At 46.2% G+C, this 14865-nt stretch overlaps 1 protein-coding gene across 27 annotated transcripts in view; it reads right to left on the bottom strand.

Annotated features, from left to right (window-relative positions):
• Positions 1-13494, bottom strand: part of RBFOX2 (RNA binding fox-1 homolog 2) — a 264208-nt gene extending 250714 nt beyond the window's left edge. For 8 of the 27 annotated variants that reach the window (XM_082420815.1, XM_082420789.1, XM_082420808.1 and 5 more), the window contains exon 1: positions 12790-13488. In XM_082420815.1, coding sequence (XP_082276941.1) covers positions 12790-12972 — 183 coding nt within the window. In that variant the 5' untranslated portion in view covers positions 12973-13488. Of the gene's footprint in view, positions 1-12789 lie in introns of all 27 variants that reach the window. The other 19 variants (XR_014252526.1, XM_082420787.1, XM_082420796.1 and 16 more) reach the window with 7 other exon arrangements.
• Positions 13495-14865: the final 1371 nt, after the last annotated feature.

The following is a 14865-nucleotide window of genomic DNA, read 5'->3' as shown; positions in this document are numbered from 1 at the left end:
ATATAAATATAATTATTGAGGATTAGGTACCTCCAGACATGTTGATTACACAAAAAGCAACAACAATTATTAAGGACATTTTAAAAAATAGATTGGGGACTTCCCTGGTGGTCCCATGGTTAAGAATCCGCCTTCCAATGCAGGGGACGCAGGTTCGATCCCTGGTCAGGGAACCAAGATCCCACATGCTGCGGGGCAACTAAGCCCGCGCGCTGCAACTGCTGAGCCCGAGCACCTCAACTTGAGAGAAGCCCGCACGCCGCACCAAAGAGCCCACGTGCCACAACTAAGACCCGACGCAGACAAAAATAAATTAAAAAATAAAATTAAAAAAAAAAAGATTGTATAAAGGTTGATTTATTTTTTCAACAAACATTTACCGACTTATTATTATTATATATCCCTGGCACTGATGGAGGAACCAAGGATACAAAGATTAAGAGACTGTTCCTGCCTTTAAGGAAGTCAAAAAGCATTATGATATAAGAAAACAGGCCTTGGTAATTATAATAAAAACAGCTATTGTATACTGAACACCTACTACGTGTCAGGCTCTGAACTAAGCACATTACATACATTATCTCTTTTAATTCTTATACCAATCCTATAACATATTTTATAAGGGAAGAAGCTGAGCCTTAGAAAAGTTACGTAACTTAACCAAGATCACACAGCTGTGATGTGGAAAAGCTAGGGCTCCAAGTCAGGTCTGTCTGTCTGAAAGCCCATTCTGTTTTATATAATCTTAGAGTGGGAAAAACTTTTCTAAGCATCACACACACACACACACACACACACACACACACACACACACACACACACAAAAACAGAAATCATTAATGAAAATATTAACAGACCCTGTTACATTAAAAAAATTAACCTCTGATACAGTAAATGAAAAAAGCAAGGTGCAAAAACAATGTGTGCGGGCTTCCCTGGTAGCGCAGTGGTTGAGAATCTGCCTGCCAATGCAGGGGACACGGGTTCGAGCCCTGGTCTGGGAAGATCCCACATGCTGCGGAGCAGCTGGGCCCGTGAGCCACAATTACTGAGCCTGCGCGTCTGGAGCCTGTGCTCCGCAACAAGAGAGGCCGCGATAGTGAGAGGCCCGCGCACCGCGATGAAGAGTGGCCCCCGCATGCCACAACTAGAGAAAGCCCTCGCACAGAAACGAAGACCCAACACAGCCATAAATAAATAAACAAATACTTAAAAAAAAAAAAAAAAAAAACAATGTGTGGAGTATGCTAGTGTTTGTGTAAAAAAAAAGGGGGAGGAATAACAAGAAACTAACAGGGCAGGTGGAGAACAGGGAAGAGAGGAAGATGCTTCACTAAATATGTTTTTATAAATATAGAGTCACAACATCTGCTTATGAAAAGTAAAATGAGATAACTTAAATTCTGTTTAACCCTATTCCAAAGTTATTTGACTCTGTGTGTGTGTGTGTGTCAGAATGACACCTATTATCATTTCACAAGGAGCAATCAACAAAAAACGGCTTGGGATAACATGAATTAGAGAATTTCCTTGCTTAAAACAAGATGTTGGACCAATCAATTTTTGTAGGTTTCTTCAAACTCTGGGATACTGTTAAACCAAAGAAGAATTTACTATTTGCCTAAAATTAACACTGCAGAAAACAATTCATAGTGAAGCTAAAATTCAGTAAGGGTAAATGATCCCTACACCAACCTCAAGAAAATCAAATATAAAGGTTTCTTAAAACAGGCTTCCCAGGATTAAAACACAAAGCCTACCAGGGAACACTTACTCCCAACTACTCCTAGAGAGAGAAGTGGCAAGTAAGCATAAAGGAAAACTGCTCATCTACATGGATACCTGGGTATCGGTTAATCACAGCGTTTTTATACAGCTGACAAAAATCACTAATGGTCCGTGACAAACACCTCTCTGAAAGGCTTCTGCTGTGTGGACGCCACATGCCAAAGTTAACCAACTGATCTCCAACACTGTAAAACACAGCCAGCTCAGAGCCAAAATGTTGCAGCAAAAAGATCTATTTAGTATCACAACAGCAGCTAAAGACCTATAACACAAAGTACGGGACAAAAGATGTGTATCTAATGCATAATGAGCGGCAGCTGGGGAGAGGAGGAGGCCATCAACAGAAATATCAACTTCTAAGCCCTGACACAGACCTTTTAAGTATGACCAGCATCACTTCAAAGTCCAGGATGATACCAAGATTAGCCAAATCACCTTACTAAAAGTCACAAATCAGGCTATGGCTTCACGTGTGAACACAACATACAAAACACACCATAAAATTTGTATGTGAGGATAGCAAACACAGACAAGTAGGAAATGGGCCACCTAAGTGACAGCTGTAGAGCACTACTCTCCATTCTTCAAACAAGGCCGCCTCTGACCCCTCACAGAGATGTGCAGCCTAAGACCAGAGTCATACTTTCAAAACAAGTGCTACCGACTCCCCATAAGCTTTGTCAGCGCTCCCACTGTGAGAGGCAGCCATTGTGGAGACTTCCTGAAGTGCCAACAAAATCCTCAAGGCCATCGTGCCAGCCACCGACAGTGACAGTGTTCCTGGAAGTCTGTATGAGGTGCAAGCCAATGAGCTCAGCTTTGTGGGTGCTGGGAGCCACCACAAGACATCTTCCAATTTTGCCAGTTCTTGCTTTGAAATCACACGATCCTACTATCCCCTCCCCTAGAAACCAAGAAATAGGTAAAAGCTGTCAAAGCCACATATTCAGACAGATCAGGGGACAAGCCAGTATGACTAGGGGATAAGCGACCTCATTTGCAGATTCTTTTGCAAAGGATGGGGGTGGGGGAGAGCTGGGCAAGAAATGGGGGTGGGGAGGGAACTAAACAATTCCTGTCTTCTACCCCAAATTATTACCCACCTTCCTCAGAATTTTTATGGAGCACTGAACTGCAGAAGGAAAAAGAGAGGGGAAAAAAAGGCAAAGAAAACTCAAGGCTGTAAATGTGACTGTACAAAAATCCCCGAGAGGATGACCTATGAAACTAAGCTCCCTGCAACAAGGGCTAACTATGCAGCTGCTTTTTTACTTGCCTAACAGTCCAAGATAAATAGAGCAGGCTCATAGAAGCCCACCAACTTCCAGGAAAATGGAACCAAAGTCCTCTTGACTCACAACAAGCCACATACCCCTGAAATAAATCCCTAAATGAAATCCATACAGGTCTGCTCTGGAAATCATCCTGGCTGACAGCAACGAATGCCCCCTCCTCCAAACAGCTGCCAATTTGCAGAGGAAAAAGCTGCTCAAAATAAAGCAATTGGAAGAACTTCCCATGAGCCTCAGTTCCAAAAGTGTTCCAACTCAAGCATTCGCTGGAGCCCACATGCAAACCCCACGGCGCCCCGAGACCACGTGTGCAGCTCCTCTCGTTCTACCAGCGTGGCTCCTGCTCCCCAACCCAAACCCCAAAGCTGAGAGACTCCCACAGCTTCCCCCGCCCATCCCTCACAAGAAATCATGCTTTGCTTGTGGTATTAACAATTTAGGATCCAACTAAATCGATGCAGCCCCGAAGAAAAATAAACAGTATGCCTCCTCAAAAACCATATGCCTGGAATAAAATATCCAATACTCAGTGCAAAACCTCTTTTCCTCGGCAAAGGAGAAACCAGGGAACCAGCCCCTATATGGGAAAAATCCCACATACCAGGGTATTATCTGGGGACTTAGGTCCCTAAAAAAATCCGAGTATTATGGTTGAACACACCCATGTGGAAGTCTAAATTTCAAAGGCTCGGTTTCCACCCTTGGGAAAATAGGTTTTTAAGCAGTTACTCAACCATTATCATTTGGTTATTCAAAATTGTCATCTACTTCATAAGTGGTACTTATCATGTGTGCTGTGCCTTGAATCCTCAGCTGAAATTTCTAGATGCCACGTATGTGCAGAACACGTCAGAAGGAAGTGATATAACTGGTCTCTCTCATTCCCTTTTTAGAACCTGCTTTATTCACTCAGAATCCAAAAAGCCAGAGGCACTATAAAGTATGCCCATTTGCCTTTAAAGAGGCCCCAACTAAAGTAGCAAGGGAAGTCTCAAGGCTGGAAAACAGGCGAGGATTACACAAGAGCGCAAATCAGAAGCTGAAAGGGAAGGAGGTGGGGATAACAAGGGCCAGGGAGAGAAGATTCCTGTAAAATACTTCTATGAATCTGTCTCCAAAGCTGAGATTTAAAAGATCTATATCAGGGACTTCCCTGGTGGCACAGTGGTTAAGAATCTGCCTGCCAATGCAGGGGACATGGGTTCGAGCCCTGGTCTGGGAAGATCCTACATGCCGCGGAGCAACTAAGCCTGTGCGCCACAACTACTAACCCTGCACTCTAGAGCCCGCAAGCCACAACTACTGAGCCCGCGTGCTGCAACTACAGAAGCCTGCATGCCTAGAGCCCATGCATCGCAACAAGAGAAGCCACCCCAATGAGAAGCCTGTGCACTGCAACGAAGAGTAGCCCTGGCTCGCCACAACTAGAGAAAGCCTGCGCACAGCAACAAAGACCTTACGCAGCCCAAAAATAAATAAATAAAAGAACTGTATCAGTTTTCCTCATTTTCAAACATAGCCAAAGAATGATCTGAAAAATAGCATATATTCTGTGAGGTGTCTCAGTTGGGTATTTTTCCTGCATCCATAAAAACAAGCTATAATAGCTTATGAAATTCACTGGTTGAGAAGGGAAAGGCTAAGGTCCACAGTCGATCAAATGGGTTTAGTCCCAAATGGTGGTAATACATCTGAACTGAAACACTCCAGAATCTCTCAGCAGCACTGTAAAAGGTAGGTCAACAGACTGCTCCAATGAACTGGAACAGGTTAGCTCTAATTGCCCCTTAATCGTGTGGTTCCTCTAGTTTCCTCGGCCACCCCATCACAAAGGCACTTTTTATACATATGCACGTGCTCTCAATTACTATCTGAGCACAGGAAACGAAACATCAGGTTGCCATGCCCACCCGACACATTCGGCAGTTAAGTTCCACCCCAGCTTTGGTTTTCAAAGACCCCTCTCTCACCTTTAACCCTGATATCAATGGAAAGATCAGGTACCATTCACAAATCCCACAACACCTAGTCTTCAGAGGAGCTGGAAAGCAGACCAAGGGCCTAGACCCCCCAGGAAAATCTGGAAAAACAATTAAAGCCATCTGCTGGCCCCAACTGAGGAGCAGGAAGACAAAGTTCAATTCAACAAGAATGACAGTTTCTTACTCCAGCCCAGGCACAGTGCAAGATCCTATGGATCCCAAAGGCTCCCCTGATCTCACAGTCTAGGTGGGGGTAGAGGGGCAGACAGTTGAACAAATGTTGATCTAAAAAGTCCTAAAACAGAGGTCTGGACATGATGTTCTGGAAAGCAGCAAGAACGTGGGAGGGATGGGAGCAGAGACAAAAGGCATCCAGGAGGAATCAGTATCCCAACTTATTCTTGAAGATTGAGCCTTACAAACGAAAGAGAGATGTGAGGCGGGAATTTCGGGTGGAACAGAAACAAAAGCACAGAGGTATGAATGAGCCTGGGCAGCACAGCGTGCTCAGGAAGCTACAAGTCCCTTGCCATGGACTTGGAGGTGGAGTGTAGAAAGAAGCTAGAAAGGCAGGCACAAGTCAGGCCAGAAGGACCTGGTAGGCCAAACGAGAGAATGGACTTTATCCACAAGTCAAAGATAAGCTATCAAATCATTTTAAGCTCTTTTAGATGGATGACTGTTAGTAGTCAGGAGGGTGGGTGTGAAGAGTCCAGAAAGAGACTACAAGAGACAAATGCATCCCAGCTCAATTTCCACAAACAAAAATGAGAACAAAACGTTTGACACATCTATTTGACACAATACATTTAACCAACAAACCTTATAAAATTTGCAACAAAATGACATTTTCACCACTCCTGCATCCCAAGTACCACCAAAACAGCCAGTGCCTCTGTCACCCACACTCCCAGGAGAGATCCCACAGGTTCCTGAAATGTCCACATGCCCGATGCAGGGACTGTGACACTTCAGGAGTCCTTTTAGTCCTTAGCAAAGAAGTGAACGTCTCCTCTTCCTCTCACTGGAGAGACCACTACGACCAGGTCCATTCGCCTCCTTCACGCGGATGTCAAACCAATTAGATTTCCCGGTTTCACACAATGCTCATCTCAGGTAACTCCCAACCCTGGCACTTAATCAATCAGAAGCACATTAACCACTCCATGCTGATTGAGCAGTAAGCAGGAACTCGTTGAGTGCTGTGTAGCAGGTTATAAGGGAGGCAAGAAATAAACATTTACTGCCAGGCTCCATGATGGGAACTTTAAATAATCTCAGTTTCTCATTATAGCAGCTCATCAGCATATGCAGTAATTCCCCCAGTTCAGAGATGTGTAAACAGGAGCTCAGATGTTACATATCTTACCAAAGGTCATTCAGTTGGTTGGTAGGTGGAGGAACCAGGATTCAAACCCCAATATGAGGAATTCTAAATAGTGTTTCTTTCACTACACCATACTTCAAGTATGTATGGATAACAAACATAATGACACATTAAGGTTGGTAATAATAATAACAACAATATCTCCCCTTTAAAAATTGAGAGGGGACGCACATTATACAGTCTCGGATGAAGGGATCACTCAGGGAAGACACAATTGAGTAATCACAACTGGAATCTTCAAATGCTCCAAAAAGGTCACTCCTGAGCATTAGTGACCAAAAACTGTTCAGACTCAAATAATCAAAGCAACCTGACTATACTCCAGAGAAATATATCAAATCCTTCATACACTTCCCCTCAGGGTCTCTAAGACAACATCTGAAAACACTCATGGTTGATTGCTTGCTCTCGCGCGCTCTCTCTTAAATGATTTCTCAAACTACTTTACCACCCAAATTACAGAAATATGTCCAGGATTCACATGGCAGTTCTGATCCGATTTGCCCCAATCCTGGCTCAAGCAGCTTTGCACTACCCTCCTAACTAGATCAGCGCCAGCCAATGGGTTTATTCAGGCTGATCTGTGATGGATTAGATAATGAAACCTTAGCCATGTAAGCTGCCTGCTTGTACTGGGGCTGTGGGGGAGAAGAATAGGAAACTCAATACTCCTAGGGGCCACCTAAACACCACATGCACTCGCCATCCCTCCTCCATCTGTTGGCTCATGCTCCAATTACTGCCATTTCCTTTCCACCGTCTCGCATGCTCTTCCCTTCTGTCTCTGAAGGAAGTGCACATTTGCCCCAGAAAAAGATGTTTACTATGCTTTACAAATGCATATCAAAAAACAATTCAAACAAGTTCATTCACTAAAATGACCATCTTTATTTTTTCCACAAATTACTAAAGCCTGATATCAAACTGATGGCCTGAGAGATGTCAAACCAGAGATTCACTAGCAGTATTCTTGTTTACACCAAATAGTGCATTGAATTTCTTTCCCAGCCCTGTAATCTTGAGGCCTGTCTGCATCAGTCTGCTTTATATCAAAATGAAAGTTAAATCTCTAGTTAGCTTTTGTTGTGTTCACATGTCAGTATGATAGAGAAAAAAAAATGACAACGTGGCTAGAAAAATGGGAGAGGAAGTTAGGAGACAAATTCAACTCAGGCTAATCCCTTGAGTTGCCATGAAGAATAATTCTATTTTGAATTCAGATCTTTCTCCTTCTCAAAGACATTCCCAGTTTCACAATCACAAGCTTCCTTGTGAGGTTTGAAAAAAATTAGTAATTTTTACATGACTGTGCCTCAATTTCTCCAACTACAATATTTACCACTCTGGTAGTATTATGGGCTGAATGTCTGTGTCCCCTCCTAAACTAATATCTTGAAGCCCTAGCCCACAACATGATGGCATTTGGAGGTGGGGCCATTGGGAGGTGATTAGGTCATGAGGGTAGGACCCCCATGTTGGGATTAGGACCCTTATAAGAAAAGGAAGAGATCTCTCTCTGTGTGTGTCCACTAGCATACATGGGGAAAAGGCCATGTGAGCACAGAGTAAGAAGGCAGCTGGCTGCAAGCCAGGAAGAGAGCCCTCACCAGACACCAAATCTGCCAGCACCTTGATCTTGGACTTCCAGCCTCCGGAACTGTGAGAAACAAATTTCTGTTGTTTAAGCCACCCAGTCTATGGTATTTTGTTAGGGTGCCTAAGCAGATTAAAACATGTAGAAATGAAAAATTGAATAATTTTAGTGAGATATAGTTCACAAAATCACTTGGAAGGAAAGCACATCATTTTTATAACTCTACTCAAATGGTAGCACCACGTTCAGTTTCAGCACCAAACACTCAAGTCCAAAGAGACATCCACCTAGGAGGAAAGAAACCCAGAACCAAGCAAATGGGAAGATAAAGTACTTCAAGAAAAACAGTATCTACAGAGCAATTACAGGCTACCTGGAAGCCCTTCCCTGAGACCAGAAAGTCTTCCTGCTACTCGTGGTTGATTCACCACTAACATGAACAACTTCTGAACTCACTTAGCTACAATGGATTTATGACTCTATGGTCAGAAGCAGTTAGTTAGCCATGTAATAATCACATTCCAACATTTCACTACCATAAAGAATTTTGCTGAAAGCTATAAATAATAATTAAGGTGAACCTTGCCTTATGAAGCAGCTAAGTTCCTAGAAAGTTGCACAAAAATTGAATTTTTGCTCATCAAATTGTTTATATTCACTAGAAGAGCTGAACAAAAGAATTTATTCCCCAGTATGTTTAATAAAGGCCAAATTTTTCACATATATCAAACTTGCTTAAAGTGAAACAAACCTCTAATATCTATATATATAACTCACTTAACTTTCTACCAGGTTAGAGTACAATATTTCCAACTACCTTCTTTAACAACTAACTACATCTCTCAAGCTGTGTTTCAGTTTTCAGGTTGAATTTGTCTCTTCCCTCCTACTCCACAGTTCAGGGTTCTCTAATGCTAAACTGTTTCTAGGGCTGTGTGAACTCCTCTGCCACCCACATAAAGCTTCTGGATACTGGCCTTGAAAAGGAGTGACCCTTCCTCTCCTCTCTAGGGCTCCTTCTTAGAATAAGGATTATAACAGAAGCACCACAGACTCTCTCGTGTCCCTGGTGCTCCACTTTGGGCAGTAATGATTTATCCCAAAAGTTTAGTGGCTGTAACTCAACAGGGTTGGAATCTGCAGCTTAGAGCCGTAGCTCCATTTAGTCTGTAGTCTTGGGAAATTAACTTCTGTAAAAAAAAAAAAAAAGGGTTAATCCTTTGACACTCAAAAGATTGGGGAATTTCTTGAAAGTACTCTCACCCTTAAATTTCATGATTTTTTTCTATCCCTTAATTATTTAAAAAAGGTAAAATTTCAACTTCAACCTAACAGGCATTGAGCACTTACTATGTACCCAAAACTGTGAAGTATTACAAAGAATAAATACGAAGAAAATATAGTTCCTGTCTTCTAGAAGCTTACAGCATTACTAGGGAAACAAGAATAAAACAATGAAGGGACAACACAAGATGGTACATAATTAAGCATCAACACAACAGGAGGCAAGAGGAGGGTCTGACTGGTGTGAACTAAGCTGTCAGGGAAGGCTTCCCAGAAGAGCTATGACCTCCGAGAAACTCCATTTGTGTTAAGATATAAGAAAAAAACATGTGCTTTAAGACAAACCCGTATACCAAAAAGCAAGTTACTCTAGATTTTTTACATGTATGTTTACATGGGCCTATAGGCATGTCTACACCACTGATATCATTTCCTAAAACTGCCTCGCCCCTGCTCGTTCTCCTCCAGCTACACTGGTTTCTTGTTCTCAAACATATCAAGCGCACTTCTCCGTCAATGCCTCTGTACCCACAGTTCCTCTGCCTGAACCCTCTTCCCTCAAATATCTGAATGGCCCATTCCCTCAGGTCATCCAAAGGTCACCTATCAGAGAGGCCTTCCCTAACCATCCTCCTCACCACTCTCTACCCCTTCCCCTGTTTTATTTTTCTTCTTAGCACTTAGGACCACCAAATAATAGTTGATTTCTTTACTGTCTGTCTCTTTCAATTAGAATATTAGTTCCATGAGAGCGGAGTCTTTGTTTTGTTTACTACCATATTTCCTAGGCTCTAAAACAGGGCCTGGCACTTAGCAGCTGTTCAATAAACATCAGTTAAATGAATATTAAATATCCTATCATTCTGATAAGAATGATAGGAAGGTCCCAGAGATGTAGGTGACCTAGGCTTAAATTTTATCTTTTCATGAACATTATTTTTCCTTTACTCCCAATTATACCTCAAATTTCAACCTCCCCATAAAACCTTCCTTGACCATCTTGGCAAGAATGACCATCTCTTTCTTCTGGCCCCAGTGGCACAAATCCTCTGCATACTTTGGCTCTAAATTTTGCAATGCCTTGCGACACACATCTATCCTGTGGTATCTCTACTCCAGTTCCTCTGGAACTTACCAAAAAAATTCATATATATATATATATGATATGCATACATACCTATGTATGATACACATACATATACGTACTCGCACATGTGCACTTTTTTCTTTTTTTTTTTAACTTTTCACCCATTTTGGCTCCCCACCTAGACTGCAGACACCAAGTACCTTAAGGTCAGGGAACTTGACATAATTTTTAGAGATAACTTAGAAATCATCCTGTACCAACACTGTATTTTACAACTAAGGAAACAGAGGCCCCCAAAGAAGGGATTTTCCCAGAACCATACAGGTAGCTGAAGGTAGGGGGCTAAATCAATGATGATTTGAATACCTGTGTCACATGGTGTATTGGAACTACAACAATGAGAATGCATAAAGTGAAAAATAAATGAAGATCCACAAGTACACAGAGTGAAAAAAGGATTCTCCGTGGGATAGTTGTAAGTTGCCCATCTGTACCCAAAGGACCTAATCCACTGCTTCCTCTGCATACTCCAAAGTCCCTATACACTGCTCCATTTCCAAATACTACTCTCCTTGGCCAATTTGAAGGCAACCAGCAAATAATGGGCCCCAGGAGGAAAGGTGGGGAAGGCAGTGGGAGTCTCACTATTAACCATGATTGACAGAAACGATAAATGAATACAGACAGACACAGATATATGCACACACCAAGCAGAAGATGCTCACCAGCACCCACATCCAATCTTCTGTCCTCATCATCCAGCGTTAACCCACCTCACCTGAAGTCTCCCCATATTCCTCTATATTTTCTCCACGGCCTGAGCTTTTACTTCTCACAAGCCCTCTGCCTGAGGGAGTTCAAATGGAGAACAAAAGGAGGCAAACGAAACAAAAGAATTCAAAAATAAACACCAAGAGGGTCACTTTACCCAAGTCAACGCAAGTAATAGAGTGGCCTCTGCAAGGGAGACCAAGAAGCACACAGCAAACACGCCAGGCTTAAATACAGCTCCGTCTCTAACACAGGAAGTCAGACAGAGCCTTGAAAAGCAGAGAGAGAAGAGCACAGGAAGTCTTTTAGCACTGCAGAGATTTCCAAGAGTGCTGTAATGGAGAGAGCACAGGAATAGGAATCAGAAGACTAGGCTTCTAGCTCTAGTTTTACTACCAGCTAAGTGAGTGGCCCTAGGCAAGTCACTAGTCTGCTCTGGATTTTTGATTCCCCATCTGTACAATGAGGTAGTTAAAACATTTTGGGACTTGAATAAAAAAAGATGAAAACTGTTGACTTTCTCCCACCAAAGAGTACTATTTTGCATAAGAATCTTCCAAGTCTATCCAGGTTAAGAACTCCAGTCAAATACGATGTCTCTGGTCACTTCTATCTCTAACATTCTATGATTCCAAGAGAACTGGGCAGAAGTCTAAACGATTGCTGGCACGTAAGCCTCACCGTTTCATAGTAAGTATGTTCTGAACAGAGACCAAATCCTAAAACCTGGGACGGTTTCACGATCTTCCTCCAATTACGAAGTCAACTGACATCGTCACTACATTTGCCAGTCCCTATCCAAATCAACCGGCTTCTCCTTGAGTCCACAACTCAGAATCCAGTCTTCTAACAGACCTATAAATGTTCTTTTATACCCCAGGACATTAAAGAACTAGTCGGTGCCCCAGCTATGTAAGATGCAACTGGCAAAGTACAGGAGGGGCAGGTCCTGTGCCGCCAGACTCACTAGCTCCACAAAGTTAATGAGCTCGAGCACCACGGCGTCCCCTAACACTACCCAACTCCTCGTACTTCTCACACTCCTTGTGCAACTGATTTAACCCACAATCTAAGCCACATCCCCTTTGGGCTCTCGAGGAGGTTTCTCGCTTTTCACTCCTCTCCTTTCTATGTCGCTCCCCTTCTCCATCCCAGTTGTGTGTCGAGGGCTGACAAAAAGGTACTCCCTCTTTTGGGAAGGTTTCCCACCACTCTCTCCCCGTCCTCGACTGGGTCCCCGGCTCTCTGGACAACAGACCCAGGATCTCTCGGCTTCCACCCCACCCCAAGGAACTAAGGAAGGGTTTGAAGAAATGGAATCCATCTCAAGCACGTTCAGTTTCCTCCCAACACCTATTCATGCGACGTGGCCCCTCGTCCCCTTAGGGATCAGGACCCTCCAGGGCACACCAGGCTCCACCTGCACCCTTCGCCTCCAAGCCGGGGCTCGCCCCACCTTCCAAGCAGGCCCCGACCGGCCCCCTCCCACCTCCAAGCCGGGACCCCGGGCAGCCCTCCCCGCTCCAAGCCCGAGAGCCCCGAGCCGCCCCGCGGCCCCCGCGCCGCACCCCCGCGGTAATGGGGCACCCGCCCCGCACGGTCACCTGCATCCCGCCGCCGTCGGCCACCGCCTCCTCGGTGCGCGGCCGCTTGCTCAGGCCGGGTTCGGCTCCGTCTCCTCCCCCTCCGGGCACCGGCAGCTCCAGCTCCGACTCCCGCTTCATCCCCCGAGCAGCGGCGCCGGGCCCGAGCTGAGGCGGCTGCTGCGGCTGGGCGCCTTCCGCCATCCGCCCGCGCCCCCCTCACCTCCGGGAGCCCGGCGACCCGCCACAGGCCACCTCCCCCTGGGCCTCGGCCCCGACTGTCGCGACAGGCGGGCGCGCGCCTGCCCCCGCCCACGCGTGCGTGCGTGCGTGCGCGCGCGGGCCCGGCGCCCCCTCGCCGGTGGCGGGCGGTCGCCGCTGGTCGGTGGCAGGCCGGCTTCCCGGCTCGGGGCAGCCGGTGGGTCGCGACGGGCACTCGTTCGCGCCCCTACGCGCACACACGACCTCCGGCCCGGCCCGGCCCGCCGCGCGCCCCGCCTCGCGGACTCACGGAGTTAGCCCGCCGGCCCGCGCTCGTTACCTCACACTGGCCCTCGCCACACGCCGGGCCGAGGGAGGAAGGGGGCGGTCCGGGCTCCCTAGGCGTGGGGAGGGGTGTTTATTTGGCGTGAGGTGGGGCTCGAGGCCGGAACGAGCTGACTGGCTGGGATCCTCCGACCCGCCACTGTGGCAGCCCCGGGAAGGCGGGGAGAGAGAAAGAAGGAGGGAGGGCCCGGGATCTGGGACTCCAGCCCGCGCGGGAGGCCGGGGCGGCGGGGGAGGGGGGAGGCGCGGGAGGGGGGCGGTGGCCGAGCCCGCGGAGGGGGCGGGGCCAGCGCCCCTCGGCAATCTCCGCCGCCTCCGCTCCGGGCGCCCGAGGGAGGCCAGGAAGAGATCGGGGGAGCTCGGGAATTTCCGGCGCGGTCGAGGGATTGTCCTGGAGGTACCGCGCGGCTGGAGTTACAGGGCGGAGGGGGCGGAGTCTGTTTCCCTAAGGGCGGGGCCACAGCCTAGAACGGGCGGAGCTTGAGAGGCCCGAGGCCGCGTAGCAACTCCCTCTGGCGGGACTCGCTGTGCAGCGTTGTGCAGCGAATTCGCCCATCTGGCCGCGTCGGTTCCAAGCGAGGGAAGAGGCGCTCTGGGGGAGAGAGGTCTTTGCTTGCTCCCTCTCCCGCAGGACAATGGGGATCTCGAGTTGGAAGGTCCAGGAATGAAGCCACCACTACAGGCCTCTCTCTCCAGTCCTGAAAGCCTTTACTCTAATCATAATTATTATCACATTTGTGGTCATCTTAATATTACCTGATGTCTGTAAGAGCTTCACAGTTTGCACAATGGATTCGCAGACCCGTTCTGGAGACGGTGGTATAAGCAGAGTAGATACCACGATCTCTGTTTCATTGATGGTGAACCTGAACCTTGGTTAAGTCCTGCAGATAAAAACTGGCAGATCCAGATCTCAGGAAACCAGATCATATTCTCTTTCTTTGCACCTTGCTGCCTAACACTTTATTGCTTATCAGCTTCGTGCAATTAGAGATATTTGTGCAATAGCTTCTCTCTCTTACCGGACTGTAAGGACTAAGACGGCATCTACTTTCTCTGGGTTCCATGTCGTGCCCACCCCTGTTCCATCATTTGCAAAATAAGGAGATGATTTAGATCAGTGGTTTGAAAGCAGGGACGATTTTGCACCTACCCCTCTCCCCCAGGATGTCTGTCAACATCTGGAGATATTTTTGGTTGTTACAACTGGGGTGAGTTGGGGAAGGGGGTGCTGCTGGTGGATAGAGACAAAGAACGACTGGCAAAGTTGTTCAACATCCTACAGTGAACAGGACAGTTCCCACAACAGTTATCCAGCCCAAAATGTCAATACTGCTGAGGTTGAGAAACCCCGGGTTAGATGATTTCTCAGGTCATTTCCAGATAGGCCTATGATTTATCCTTTGAACTTGAGTTTAACCTGACTAGTGCTGGAACAGTCCAGTGATAAAGATTCTTGCTTGGAGTCAGACCAACCCAGGTTTGAATCCAGGCTTTACCACCTACTGCCCATGTGATGTTGAACCACTGATGACTTAAGAATTTCTATAT

The sequence above is a fragment of the Balaenoptera physalus genome, assembly GCF_965194825.1.
Source record: "Balaenoptera physalus genome assembly, chromosome: 13".
Taxonomy (NCBI): domain Eukaryota; kingdom Metazoa; phylum Chordata; class Mammalia; order Artiodactyla; family Balaenopteridae; genus Balaenoptera; species Balaenoptera physalus.
This window is presented reverse-complemented; position numbering and strand designations above follow the sequence as displayed.